This window comes from Chelonia mydas, chromosome 8, assembly GCF_015237465.2.
Source record: "Chelonia mydas isolate rCheMyd1 chromosome 8, rCheMyd1.pri.v2, whole genome shotgun sequence".
In the NCBI taxonomy this organism is placed as follows: Eukaryota; Metazoa; Chordata; order Testudines; family Cheloniidae; genus Chelonia; species Chelonia mydas.
The window spans coordinates 65,010,764-65,025,327 of record NC_057854.1 but is presented as its reverse complement, the minus strand read 5'-3'; the positions used below and the strand labels follow the sequence as shown (position 1 = coordinate 65,025,327).

The following is a 14,564-nucleotide window of genomic DNA, read 5'->3' as shown; positions in this document are numbered from 1 at the left end:
TCCTGAGGCTAACACAGAAAGATAAAGACTGAATGTTGCTTGAATGCAACCAAAACCCAGGACCATTTGCTGCCATGCTTTGTGCTGCAATGATTCCAGACTACTTGGTACTGGCTTGGTGTGGTAAAGTGTCCTACCATGGAGGACGAAATAAGGCAGCCCTCCCCAGAAACCTTCTGCAAAGGCTTTCAGAGTACCTCCAGGAAAGCTTCATGGAGATGTCCCTGGAGGATTCCCACTCCATCTCCAGAGGTGTTAACAGACTTTTTCAGTAGCTGTACTGGCCGCGAATGCATCCCAAGTCTTTAGGGCAAATCAAACATTAAACACTATTGCTTTTAAACCCTGTACTGTAGTTACAAATGTGCACTCACCAGAGATGCCTTCTCCGTCTTCAGGGTCGGGGATCCTGCCTTGGGAGGGTATTGGCTCCAGGGTGATGAAAAGGTCCTGGCTGCCGGGGAGAACGGATTCACCGCTTGCCTGCTGCACGTTCTCCTCCTCCTCTTCCTTATCCACAAAATCCTCTTCCCTGTTGCGTGAGACTCCCCCCTTGCAGGTGCCCACGGACAGTGGTGGGGTAGTGGTAGGGTCTCTTTCCCCCTCCCCCTGCCCCCCCCCCAAATGCCATGCAGCTGATCATGGAAGCAGCATTTATGGGGCTCTGATCTAGAGCAATCGTTTGCCTCCTTTGTCTTTTGGTAGGCTTGCCTGAGCTCCTTGACTTTCACACAGCACTGCTGTGTGTCCCTGTTGTAGCCTCTGTCCATCATGGCCTGTGTGATTTTGGCATATATATTAGCATTTCTTCTTTTTGATCGGAGTTCTGTCTGCACAGATTTTTCTCCCCATACAGCAATCAGATCCAGTGTCTCCCGTTCGCTCCATGCTGGAGCTCATTTGCGATTCTGGGGGGACTGTATGGTCACCTGTGCTGCTGAGCTCACCACGCTGACCAAACAGGAAATGAAATTCAAAAGTTCCTGGGGCTTTTCCTGCGTACCTGGCTAGTGCATCGGAGTTGAAAGCACTGGCCAGAGTGGTCACATTGGAGCGCTCTGGGATAGCTCCCGGAGGCCAGTAACATTGATTTGCATCCACACTACCCCAAATTTGACCGAGCAAAGTGGATTTTAACACTACTCCTCTTGTCGGGGAGGAGTACAGAAGTCAATTTTAAGAGCCCTTTAGGTCAATGGAATGGGGTTGCTTGTGTAGACGCATTCATTATAAAATTGACCTAACGTGGCTAAATTCGACCTAACCCTGTAGTGTAGACCAGGGCTTAGATTCACGCTTATTGTCAACATGTAACTTACATAACCCAATGAGAATGACTGTGAGGGAATCTTAGCTGGTGTAATTCACAAGAAGATAGGAATGTAGTTGCTTTTCTTTCTAGCAGGAAGGTGTAAGTTTAAAGTAGCCCCATCACTAATTGTAACTTACCTCTTCTTCTGGCTCCTCTACATGTGAGAAGCCCTCTTTAAACTGTCTTTTACATCAGTAAGTGTAGGTGAGCAGGTCTAAGAGTCTGCATGTACCTCACTTTACCCGTCAGCTTTGATTCCACAATGGTAATGTTTTGATCTTTTCCTAGAATTGCTGTGTTTAGCTATAGAAAAACTAAATTGTGATTTCTTTATAAGAAAAGAGAGAGAAGCTGTGGAGGTATAGAATGGTTTCCTTTAAATTGTTGGACTTCTATAAAGTCCAAATTTAGAATAAGATAATTTGAAGTCTTATTTAAAATGCAGGATACTTGGAATGTCACAGTTTGAAAAGCTTAGCTAACTAAACATAAGCTGACAGTACACTTGGAAGGGGTTATGGATCTCAAGGTCACACTTTATGGCCACACTTCTTTAAGGACTTCTTTTGCTCAGCTCTCAAAAACACTAGAAAGTGGCATAGAAATGCTGTTTTAGTATCAGCAATGATACAACTAGATAGGTCTGCAAGGGCCAAGGTTTTAACATCTTTATTTAATAAAAATAATAGAGCAACTGGAAAAAGGTATCTGCAGATAGCTAGGGCTAGATCCTCATCTACAGGCAAGATATGCTCTGCATAGCTGTGGGTCGGGAAATAAAGGTAGTTCTAAATCACCATCTGTTTCCCTTGGTCCCAGGGCTGGTCCTCTCCCTAGAGCTGAGCCACAGTGGTGTGCTAAGTTACACTTAGCTGCCTATCAACCAAAAGGGTCATTCTGTCTGCTGAGGATCACTGAGGTGTAGAGATATAAGAATGGCCATACCGGGTCAGACCAAAGGTCCATCCAGCCCAGTATCCTGTCTGCCGACAGTGGCCAATGCCAAGTGCCCCAGAGGGAGTGAACCTAACGTGTAATGATCAAGTGATCTCTCTCTTGCCATCCATCTCCACCCTCTGACAAACAGAGGCTAGGGACACCATTCCTTACCAATCCTGGCTAATAGCCCTTAATGGACTTAACCTCCATTAATTTATCTAGTTCTCATTTAAAGCCTGTTAGAGTCCTAGCCTTCACAATCTCCTCAGGCAAGGAGTTCCACAGGTTGACTGTGCGCTGTGTGAAGAAGAAAACCTGCTGTCCATTAATTTAATTTAGTGGCCCCCAGTTCTTATATTATGGGAACAAGTAAATAACTTTTCCTTATTAACTTTCTCCACACCACTTATGATTTTATATACCTCTATCATATCCCCCCTTAGTCTCCTCTTTTCCAAGCTGAAAAGTCCTAGCCTCTTTAATCTCTCTTCATATGGGATCCTTCCAAACCCCTAATCATTTTAGTTGCCCTTTTCTGAACCTTTTCTAATGCCAGTATATCTTTTTTGAGATGTGGGGACCACATCTGTACGCAGTATTCAAGATGTGGGAGTACCATGGATTTATATAAGGGCAATAAGATATTCACCGTCTTATTCTCTATCCCTTTTTAAATGATTCCTAACATCCTATCCTCTTTTTTGACTGCCACTGCACACTGCGTGGACGTCTTCAGAGAACTAACCACGATGACTCCAAGATCTCTTTCCTGATTAGTTGAAGCTAAATTAGCCCCCATCATATTATATGTATAATTGGGGTTATTTTTTCCAATGTGCATTACTTTACATTTATCCACATTAAATTTCATTTGCTATTTTGTTGCCCAATCACTTAGTTTTGTGAGATCTTTTTGAAGTTCTTCACAGTCTGCTTTGGTCTTCACTATCTTGAGCTGTTCAGTATCGTCTGCAAACTTTGCCACCTCACTGTTTACCCCTTTCTCCAGATCATTTATGAATAAGTTGAATAGGATTGGTCCTAGGACTGACCCTTGGGGAACATCACTAGTTACCCCTCTCCATTCTGAAAATTTACCGTTTATTCCTACCCTTTATTCCCTGTCTTTTAACCAGTTCTCAATCCATAAAAGGATCTTCCCTCTTATCCCAGGACAACTTAATTTACATAATATTCTGCCCCTTTCTTGCAGGAATTCCCTCTGCTGCAGGCAGTGGGGTTAGTGGGTGGCATAAAGCTGCTATGCCATCTGTGAAACCTCTGTGAAGCTGGTGCACATGACAGCCGCCCTTCACACAGGATAAATGCAAGAAGCAGTTAAGCGCCTTTTTGGAGTAGGATAGCTGAAAAAATAAGAGCCATCCCCCAACACACATGCCTCATGCAAGGCTGGTGAGAAACTGAACTATGGGGGAAGAAGGGTTTTGCTGGACATTGTTTGATGGAAGTGTTTCTGGGAGTAGGACTGCATCAAAGAAATATCTTTTGTATTCATCAATTTCTCCTCCTAACAGAAACAACCCATAGGATTCTGAATATTGGGTAACTGCTGGCTAACTGTTCAGGCCACAAAAAGCAACATCCCCCACCTAAAGGGACTATTTAGGAAGCCAGTTAGGATGGCTTCCTGGGTACTTGAGTGGAGCTAAGAATGAGGCTCATATAATCTCTCTGTATTTAACCAAATTGTGAGGAGAGTAAGAAATTTTAACAGTGTAAGTACACTCTGAGAGCTACCAAGTATCCCATTTGCCCTTTATAGCCAATGAGATTTTCAGGGTGTTCAACATCTATGAAATTCAGGTATTTAAAGTAGTTCTGCCAATTTAAAAGAAAAAAATTGACTTCAAACTTTTGGGAACAGTGATGTTCTTATTAAAATAACTTTATAGTGTTTAATTGTCTTCATTTTTATGTTCTCAGGCTTCAAGAACTATCCAAATTGTATTAGTAGAGTTTCATGGTGGAATTAGAATTCCTATGAAACATGTTGAAATATATGAATGAGCATCCATTTGACCTGATTTAAGTCCATTAAATAGATCAAATAAAAATTTGCCTATTTTAGAATTCATGTTTTTATGTGGGAATATTCTCTGAATTCTAAATTACAAAATTAAAAAAATTTCAGTCATGAGAAATAAAAATTGTTTTTCAATTCTTTGAAAGTCATTGACAGACTGTCTGCTCGTAGTTAGCTAACAATTTGTCCCCCAGATTTGCAGATATGGCGGAGAACAAAAATATCCCAGGGCCCATTTATCTCCTCCACAGATTATTCCTTTGTATAAAAGGAATTTCCTGGGTTTGCACTCAGTAGGCTTTTTTACCTCACTGTTGTGTTTAGAGAGTGGAGTATGCTATCTTGCAGAATGAGTAGACGCCTCAGGCCAAGGAACCAAAATATCTCCTATGATTTTCCAGGACCATCATGCAGAGGTGATTTTGCTCTTTTTTGTAAAGATAATGGTCCCTGAAGAAAGGTTTTTATAGTGCATATTTATAGAAATAATTTCCGACAGACCAAAGATTAAATTTAAATTTCAATTTAGAATGTAAAAGGTCTATCATGGGCTGTGTGATTAAAATGTAATTGTGTTGGATAGGAAGTTTCTGACTCTTTGGTTACATGGTCAGTCATGCTGACAATTATTGTATGCAGTATGTCAGCATAGATACATTATTTCACCTGACGTGGCAGCCTGGCCCCAAAATCAAGATCACGGGGATTTACCTTACTTTCATCTGCTGTAGTGAGAGAAGAAAATTATAAATGAATAAAAAGGATACAAGCACTGTAAACAAAAAAATCCACAAACCACATGCCAACAGAAATGCATCCAAGTATTCTAGAGATGATTTGGCCATCACTGTTATCATGTTAGGGTTTAATAAGCCTGGACAAGGAATCCACTAGCAGTAGGTTTAACAGTTGTCTTGATGATTCAATAGCAGTGACTTCACTTCCCATGGAATTGAATTTTCTGGAATATAATCACCACTTCTGCTTATTTTAAAGTCTTGTTTGAACGAGGCCAAACATCACCTTTTAACTTTGTGTGGTAGCCCTCAGATCTGGAAAAAGGGGATGTGTGTGTGTCCCTTTATTCCAGTTCCTTATTTTCTTGCAGAATTCACTTTTTAGTCCATTAGATTGGTAAAAAGATGCTGTCCTATGGTGGTGAACCAGCAGGCTCTTTCTGCCATGACCAGATTGTCTGCATATTTTGTTGGAATATCTCTGGTGTCTATTTCTCCAAGAATAAGATTAGATCATCTTTGTTTTTGTTTGCAATGCAAGAATTTGAATGTGATCCTGCACCTGGTTTTCAAGTTGTTGTAATCAAAGTTAAACAATTTATTTACTGCATTATCATACTTGTCTTCTGCTTATAGCTTTGTCATCTTGAAGCACTGCTTGATCAAGGTGGTTTAGGTACCTTCTTACAACATTCATGCAGGAACTTCAGCCCTGATTCAGTGATGGACCAGAACATTTTTAAGTGCTTTTCTGAACCAGTGCCTTATTTTCCAGTGTCTTATCTAGTGATGTAACAGCCATTAGATTTCCTGGCTTCTCATATTTTTAGCAGCTCCATAAGCAAAGTTTCCTCTTGCTTTTTATGAACAGGTGACCTGAGGTATGATATATCTTGGTCAACAGCAGGGAGTTGAAACCTCAGTTGAGTCTCTTAACCTGGCTAGAAAAATCCATCAGAGAGTTTTAAATTTTGTAAATTTGGCAGCCTAGCCCCAAAACCAAGATCACTGGGATTCCAGAAAAGTATGCAGAACAAAGACCATAAAGCTAAAAAACAAATGCAAGATTCCATCAAATGGGCATAGGTTAGCTCAAAGTATTTAAATTGGTAATTTACATATCTGGAAAAAGTTAACTTAATTTTTTGAAACTTCTTCTGACCAAGATATACACCACAGTTGGGAAGTACAAGTGATTTCACAAAAAGCGGACGACTTTTAAGAAGCCTTAGTTCATTCAAAAGACAGCAGCCCTTCTGTGTTGCAACACAGATAACCGGGAACACTTCACCTCATGTTCTGTCCTTTGTACCATTTCCCCTTTAAACAGCAATCAAGTACAAGGCTTCATTTTATATTGAAAAACCCTCCACAGGCTGAACCAAAGCTATTGACATGAACACATTATGCTGAATGATAACCTCCCAAAATTAGACCAATCCTTTGGAACAGTGAAAGTTAACCATAAGATTGGGACTAGTGTGCATGGGAGATGCAATTATCTTGGCAACTGGCCTGCAACTGTGAATTTACTTTTGGAAGAGATTAGGATTACATTTCATTCTTGAAGGCAAAGAGTTGTTAAATCCAGTTCTTTAACAGCCTTCTTTTGATAATAGAACATTGAGTTACATGTTAAATAAAATAAACATAAATGGGGGATGAAGAGAAAATAGAAATCTCTATAAGAAAAGGAGTACTTGTGGCACCTTAGAGACTAACCAATTTATTTGAGCACAAGCTTTCGTGAGCTACAGCTCACTTCATCGGATGCATACTGTGGAAAGTGTAGAAGATCTTATTATATACACACAAAGCATGAAAAAAATACCTCCTCCCACCCCACTCTCCTGCTGGTGATAGCTTATCTAAAGTGATCACTCTCCTTACAGTGTGTATGATAATCAAGTTGGGCCATTTCCAGCACAAATCCAGGTTTTCTCACCCCCCCCACCTCCACACACACTCACTCTCCTGCTGGTAATAGCTTATCTAAAGTGATCACTCTCCTTACAATGTGTATGATAATCAAGGTGGGCCATTTCCAACACAAATCCAGCCCCCCCCCCCCCAAACTCACTCTCCTGCTGGTAATAGCTTATCCAAAGTGACCACTCTCCTTACACTGTGTATGATAATCAAGGTGGGCCATTTCCACCTAGATTATCATACACAATGTAAGGAGAGTGGTCACTTTGGATAAGCTATTACCAGCAGGAGAGTGAGTTTGTGTGTGGGGGGGGGGGGGTGTGTGAGAAAACCTGGATTTGTGTTGGAAATGGCCCACCTTGATTATCATACACATTGTAAGGAGAGTGATCACTTTAGATAAGCTATTACCAGCAGGAGAGTGAGTTTGGGGCGGGGGGGGGGGGTGAGAAAACCTGGATTTGTGCTGGAGATGGCCCAACTTGATTATCATACACATTGTAAGGAGAGTGATCACTTTAGATAAGCTATTACCAGCAGGAGAGTGGGGTGGGAGGAGGTATTTTTTCATGCTTTGTGTGTATATAATAAGATCTTCTACACTTTCCTCAATATGCATCCGATGAAGTGAGCTGTAGCTCACGAAAGCTTATGCTCAAATAAATTGGTTCGTCTCTAAGGTGCCACAAGTACTCCTTTTCTTTTTGCGAATACAGACTAACACGGCTGTTACTCTGAAAGAAATCTCTATGTATTTTTTTCTAAAATTTGTAAGGTGTTCAGCTACCATGATGAGCATGCTTTGAACAGATAAATAAACTGATTAATCACACTTTCAGTTTATATTTAAACATAATACGAGAGAGCGCGAGAAATGTATGGTTTTTGGTGCCATGCTTTTATTTAACTGAAAGGAAAAACTACACTGTACCACATAAGTAGCAATATGACAATATTTTACAGCACACTATTTGAAAAAATATGGAAGCAATGATCCACAGAAGTGGACAAGTAAGCACACAATACACTGTACATTTCTCAACAGTGCCCATTAAATCATAATTAAATAGCTGTATTTGGCTTTAAACAGCCAAACAATAAAAACAAACAGTCATACTAAAATTTTAAAAATGGTTTCAGTAGCAATTATGACTGTTAGAATTTGAAGTTTTGCTCTAGAAATTAAGATGAGTGTTTGGTAAATTCAGTCATAGCAACAATAATAATAATACCCCTGATGAAAGCACCAGTGTGTTCTGAAAAGATCAGTGATAAATGTTGGCCTTTATGAAAAGCTTTTTTCCTTTTTTATTTTTTTAAACATGACCCCAACCAAAGATACACTGTAATTAGAAAATTTGCAGGCTTAAAAAAGAAAAAGCATCTGTCTTCACTTTTCCTGTATTAAGAAAAATTTTAGACTGTGAGCAATGGACTTTTCAACTGCATTATTCATATTCTACCTTTAGACACTACACATTTTTTTAACCTGTAGACAAATATGAACATAATACATTCAGTCATATTTTAAATGATTCAAAGAATCCCTATGGCATGTATTTTAACTCACTTTGTTTAGATGGATGTGCATGTACTAGTGAGTATTGCAAGTGTTCAGTCAAATCCTAGGTCAGTTTTAGAAAGAAAAAGGCCTCCCATGATTAACCTTTATAAACTTATTCACCATATCCACGTCTGTTAATTCCATCCACCCGCTCCCTACTCCAGCACTGACTTTTCTTGAACTCATTTTTACTATACACAAGTTCATATAACAGTAGTTGTAGGAGCTATCTAACAGGCAGAATGTGCAAACCCTCTTTCCCCTCTATATTTTTTATATAATATATACACAATATGTATACACTTGAAATATAAGAGTTACATATCCTGATCATATACATGCAAACAGTAGGAATCAGCTAGCCACAAGTAGTTTTGAGCCACATACATTTTAAACATATATTTTAAAGTGTTTTTTCTTTTTTTTTTTTACAGTTTTAACAAATATACATAAATATAAGAACATAAATTATAGTAAAATATTGACAGCATTTGAGAAAATGTTGATAAACAACCCAATGCATTTATGCCTAAGGCCTTATAATAATTAAAAAAGTACTGTTCTAAACTGTTTAAGGACATCTCATTCCTGTGAATCTTTTATATAAGTAAATGAGTACATCATAGTAGTGAGGCATTATTTCTCTCGAAGCAGTTCAATGAGAGAAATGTACATAATTTTAGTCTCTACTCCCCATGAAACAGAATGAACTACATAGTTATAGCATAATACTGTCCTTATGTTTACACAGTTGTCACAACACAAACAGAACAGGATCATAAATCTTTCAAATCTTTTCCTGAGAATGAGTTTGCCCCCCCTCCCACCAACTAATCCTCTTGTACACGTTGCCAAAAAAACCACAGATTTGGGGGAGGTTTCAAGTTTGTAGTTTTTTCAGAACAGTGCCACACTGAAAATAATTATACAAAAGAAAAACACTAAGCACAATAGTGATAGAAACACTGTTATGAAATCAAAATGCAGCCCTTTGTAAATAATACTGAAATATGTTCCAATGGCTATTTTCAAAAATGTTTATATTTGTTATAAAGATTGAAATGTCAACCAGGTTCTTTGCCATACTTATTTTAAATGGATAAGAGATTCTCAAAATGTCATTTGTCAGGGTATGTAAAAAAACTGATGTACTTTTTAAAAAGCTGGACAGACTGAAACCCATATCAGATGTCTATCCACAGCAAAATTTGTTTAAGGCTGAATTGCGTAGAACTGAGGTGAAAAAAAAAGATTTAGTTAGTGAATACTGTGACTCTCCTGAATATTTTAGTTGCTAAATAATAATTTAATCTGAAGGAAACCTCCCTTTACGCAGCTCAAAGAATTCCTTTAATATTTAAGAAAAAATAAACCAGTATTATGGAGTTGAAATGGAACTGGAAATACTCAGTGGGATGGGTCTTTCAGTCATGATTAGAACATACAATGAGGGTCTTTCAGAACAAGACCAGTATGTCTTAGAATAACCATAGAGTGTTCTGTACCTCATAATAGACAACTTTTTTTGTTTGTATTTCATGATGGGATTCATTAAGTAAAATTCAATGACACTGAAAATAATAAGAAAAGTGAAGGAAAAAACAGCAAGAAATTTAAATTTCAAGACAAGCACAAACACAAAAGCATAAGGCAAGAAATGTAAAAAATGTAATTGCAGTCACTGCAGATGAACAACATTCAGTGCTTATGTATCTAATCAAAATACAGAGCAAATGTACCCTATAGTCTGTATTAGCACATACAAATCTCCACACATGAATCAGATATTTCCAATATCACTTGTAGTTGTATCACCTAAGTGACTATCTTCCGTACTCCTAAACACTGTGTTTACATTCCAGTTGTTTATGATAAAAGAGCTTGTCCAATTTCAAGTTCTGTAAGTCTTGTTGGCAACTAGAAACCTATTTTCTATAGGCAGTAAAGATGAAGTGCAAGTTTATCACATTGTCTGAAACAAATATTTTCCCCACTATGCCTTGGTAGGTAAGAGTTTTTTAGGAGTTACTGGTCTCTTGGTTTGCCACAAATGGCTGTGAATGGTAATTGCATCAACACTGGCAGACATAGTTTTAGCAGGTATGTGACTAAATTGCTTCCTGTCAGAGTTGTATTTATATAGCCCCTCTATCATTTTCTTTGTGATTGATTTGGGGCCTATCCCAGTCAGCTTATTGATTTCTTCAGTGTCAGGGCAGTATGTATACAAAGATCTGAACTGGCAGCCAGAATCCCGGAATAGGATTAAGAAGTTATTAGCATCAGATTTCTCCATTTCCTTTAAAAGAAAAAGAAAAAAAGTATTTACAATGTGAAATTTATATTACATATAGGAAACCCTCAACTCTAAGTTGTAGGGGGTTTTATTTTAAACACATTATAGGCTGAACTATAGTTCAAGTTGTATACACTTTCCATAAGACCCTGTTTTCAGTTAATTACAATTTTCCCCAACTTCAACTATTAGAGCTAAATTTTTGCATGCTGGATGTCTGCCTCAGGAAGAATTTTCATTTTTTTATAAAAATAAATAAGCAAAACCAGTGCGGTTGTTCCTAAGAAGGAGGTAAGGGGAATTTTTTTTTTTTTTGCCCAGGTTAAAAATTATTACAACTGTTTAATTAAGAAGCTCTAGCACCTCCATACTTGGGAGCACGGGTTTGCAATTTGCTAGGGAGGTTGCCTTAGTACTGAAGATGTGCTTGTTGCCATTCCCTAAAAATCCACCCAAATTTGGCCAATCTATAAGTTTCTGAAAAATTGCGTTAGCACATGTTCAGTAGAGGCTTCTTAGAGACTGTAAGCATGATGGTCTAAAGATTCCAGTTGCACAGATCATGATCCATCTGAATCAGCTCCTACATGCTGACTAGACTGAGCATGCACAATCCCCGACAAGTGACTGAGCCTGCTCCATTCTAGGGCTGCAGGAGCGGAGCATGATCTTCTCTGCAATTGCTCCTTTGTACTCCTGGGAGCTGTTATGGTGCCAGGCACCAACACTGCCAGCAGAGAGACTGTTTTTCCTGTGCTCTTGGAGCCCCTTCTGCTTTCACCCAGATAGTATGGAGGAGAAGGAAGCATTCTGACATGAATAAAAAGGGGTGAAGAGCAGAGGGAGAGGATGGGGCAGAAGGCCTTACCTACTAGAGCACACACACCTCCAGAATCTGGAATTGAACCCAGCACTCTTAAATCTTGACATTGCTCTGCTCTCAGCAAACAGCTGTAAACCCACTGGCAAAGCATGTGTGTCATACCACTCTGGTGGCTATTGTACATTGAGGATAACAGTTTACTATTACTACCAATTACTCCATTAGGTTAAACAGTAGAGATCTGTGCTATGGATCTAAAGATCCCAACTCTGCTGATGATCCATATAGGTTCCACAAAATGGAATTGCTTTTTTTCAGTTTGCTTTTTAAAAAAAAACTTGGAAAATAATGTTTTCAAAACCTGTTTAAAAGAAAAGAATGGTAGGTTGCTAAATCAAGCATTTAAAAGTTAGCACATGCCAGAATTAAGATTGCCTGTGCATATAATTAATTCAGTCACCTTCAGCATATGTATTATGATACTCTTTAATTACATGATCCTATACAATTGTTTTCATAATACCCCTTGCTCTTTTGGTCCTTTACTCATAGAGGGGACAGGCTCGGGATCACTGAGACTACTCTAGCCATCCACAAAGCATTTACACAGCCTTGGGAGGAAGATTCCTTTCCACTGTTCCCTCCACCCTGGCACGTCTCCCTAATGTTCAAAGGAGGCTGGATTTAATCTTTTTTTTTTTTAATCATCAGAGGGAAAATATCTTTACCTCCAATATTTTTTTCTTCTGACCTTCGTTTACTTTTCCAGCCAAGCAACAATGAGCCAGAGCATTCTGAATAATATGCTTATTGGATTTTGCACTGGGTTCTTTGTAGAGCTTTGGACCTATGAAACAGAATCGACAAATCAGCTAAGTGATTCAATAAGCTATACAGAAAGCAGTCTCGAACACCATGAAACACTTTTTCCATGTTTCATTTGTGTATGTAACAATACAATCCTAGCACCCACAAAGGAATTAAGTAGAGATCAGACCTGTTACACACATACATTGATTGACTGCTATTCTTCTGTTACTGTATCACAGGATTATATATGAATATAATGTGGTACAACTGTCAAAACTGAAAAAAGATTTTTTTTTAAATATTACTAGATCACTCAATGATATGTCCTTCAGCATTAGAGCATCAGAGGGCAGTTTAGGGAACTACCTTGAATATACCTCATAAAAACTGTTCACATGATAATCTACTCAAATACTTTGTATTTAAAAAAAAAAAATCCTTTGACCAACTAAGAGGAGGATGATTTTCATTTCTTCCTCTGCCCCTAGTTTTAAAGGGTGAAACAGATAACAGTGAGTTGCTGCAGTGTTTAAAATTACTGGTCTCCTGCCTTCTGGGATTGGAGGTCTTGTGGAATCCCAACTGCGACTTGCCCACAATGAAGGCAGAAGGGCTTGGTGCTGATTCTGACAAGTCATTCAAGGCTGCCTGAAGGGCTTGTTCCATCAGGAATGATTAGAAACTGTCTCTGCTTTGGTTTCTGACAAGTGTGCAGTGTAGGGCTGTGAGCTGTAGAGAGGTTGATGGTATCCCCCCTCTTGCTGACTCTAATTGGTGACCCAGTCCTGTGGAAAAGCCATTCACTAGAAGAAAATTTTACTGCAAAAAGTTTAACCAAAAACCTCTTCCCCCAGATGAAAAATGTATCAAGTATATTTTTGAATAAACTGTTCTTTGAGGTGGGGATATAACCTAATGGCATCAAAGCACCACGTGAAGCTTAAGAATCAGAGGCCCTCTAGAAGATGTTTGGTTCTTCACCCTCACAATTTTGAGGGACTGGTCAATGGAAAATAGATTCAGCAATTTATCTTCCTGTTTGAGTCAAGACACTTCGAAAGGAGGCATAGTTATGAAGACTAATAAAAGGGAACATAATCTTAAAGGCCACCAATGATTTAAAGTCAAGATTAACTTTCACTGTCTCAGACTAACTAATTGACTGTTTGGATGGAAGAACAGAATCAATGGGAAAAGATGTAAGAAATCTGATTTATAAACCACAGAGTATTCAAAATTATGTGGCGAAAGACCCTGAGTTCCTTAAAAAAAATCATATTGCTTTAAAAACAAAGTCTGAAAAGTTAAAAAACAAACAAACAAACAAAAACCCACCAAACAAACCCCTCCCCCCCTTTAGGCAATGGGTCTTATTGAGAGAACTAAAGGAGACAACCTAAGTCCAGTGTTAGTACCTGTATTAGACTTAATCCTGAGGAGATGCGAGGAAGCGATTAAGTTGGTTGAAAGTGCTCTCAAAGATTGGTAGATAAGTACTGTGCAGTATCCAGATTGTAAATTTGGCCTCTTCTGTAGTTATTGCAGTAGTGTTGAAGAGGAAAATAGTTTATTTTCAGAACATACAAATTTCCCAGCATAGCTAGAGCTGCACAGCCTCATAGATCAAAATTAACCTCCTTAAAAGCTTGTTTATCTACAATACCTGTTGATACTTCAGAGCTATTCTTTGCCAGACTGAGCGATATTACATGGACAAAAACACAGATTTTATTATTATAATGATGCAAGACATTTTGTAATATCACACGCTACACACACGGAAAAAGAGGATGAAGATGATGTCACTATTGTTAGACTCATAAGCCACTGAAATATTAGAAGTAAGGCAGTTGAGAGTTTTTAATAAGTCTTTAGTTTTTAAAGAGTGGTCTGTTTTGAAACAAGATGTAAACTATGGTGTATTGTTGGCTTTCAAACAATTCTTCAATTCTTTTATATTTAAACTTATATTAATGAATAGATTTTTTTCTTCTATGGCACTTATATTTTTCTCTTTGAAGCTTTTGGTTACAGACTGATCCTGTATTTTCTACACTCTTTCCTTCCCTTGCTATAGAAACAATTTTAATAACACCTGCATAAAATTACT

General features: G+C 38.4%; 1 protein-coding gene across 10 annotated transcripts in view; it reads right to left on the bottom strand.

Moving 5' to 3' along the window:
• Positions 1-7,840: 7,840 nt before the first annotated feature.
• The window catches only part of CAMSAP2 (calmodulin regulated spectrin associated protein family member 2), a 163,087-nt gene continuing 156,363 nt past the window's right edge, over positions 7,841-14,564 (bottom strand). For 9 of the 10 annotated variants that reach the window (XM_037906020.2, XM_037906019.2, XM_037906024.2 and 6 more), the window contains 2 exons: positions 12,373-12,491; positions 7,841-10,824 (listed from right to left, as the gene is read on the bottom strand). In XM_037906020.2, the coding sequence (XP_037761948.1) occupies positions 10,519-10,824; positions 12,373-12,491 (425 nt within the window). In that variant the 3' untranslated portion in view covers positions 7,841-10,518. Of the gene's footprint in view, positions 10,825-12,372; positions 12,492-13,869; positions 13,985-14,564 lie in introns of all 10 variants that reach the window. The other variant, XR_006283246.1, reaches the window with a different exon arrangement.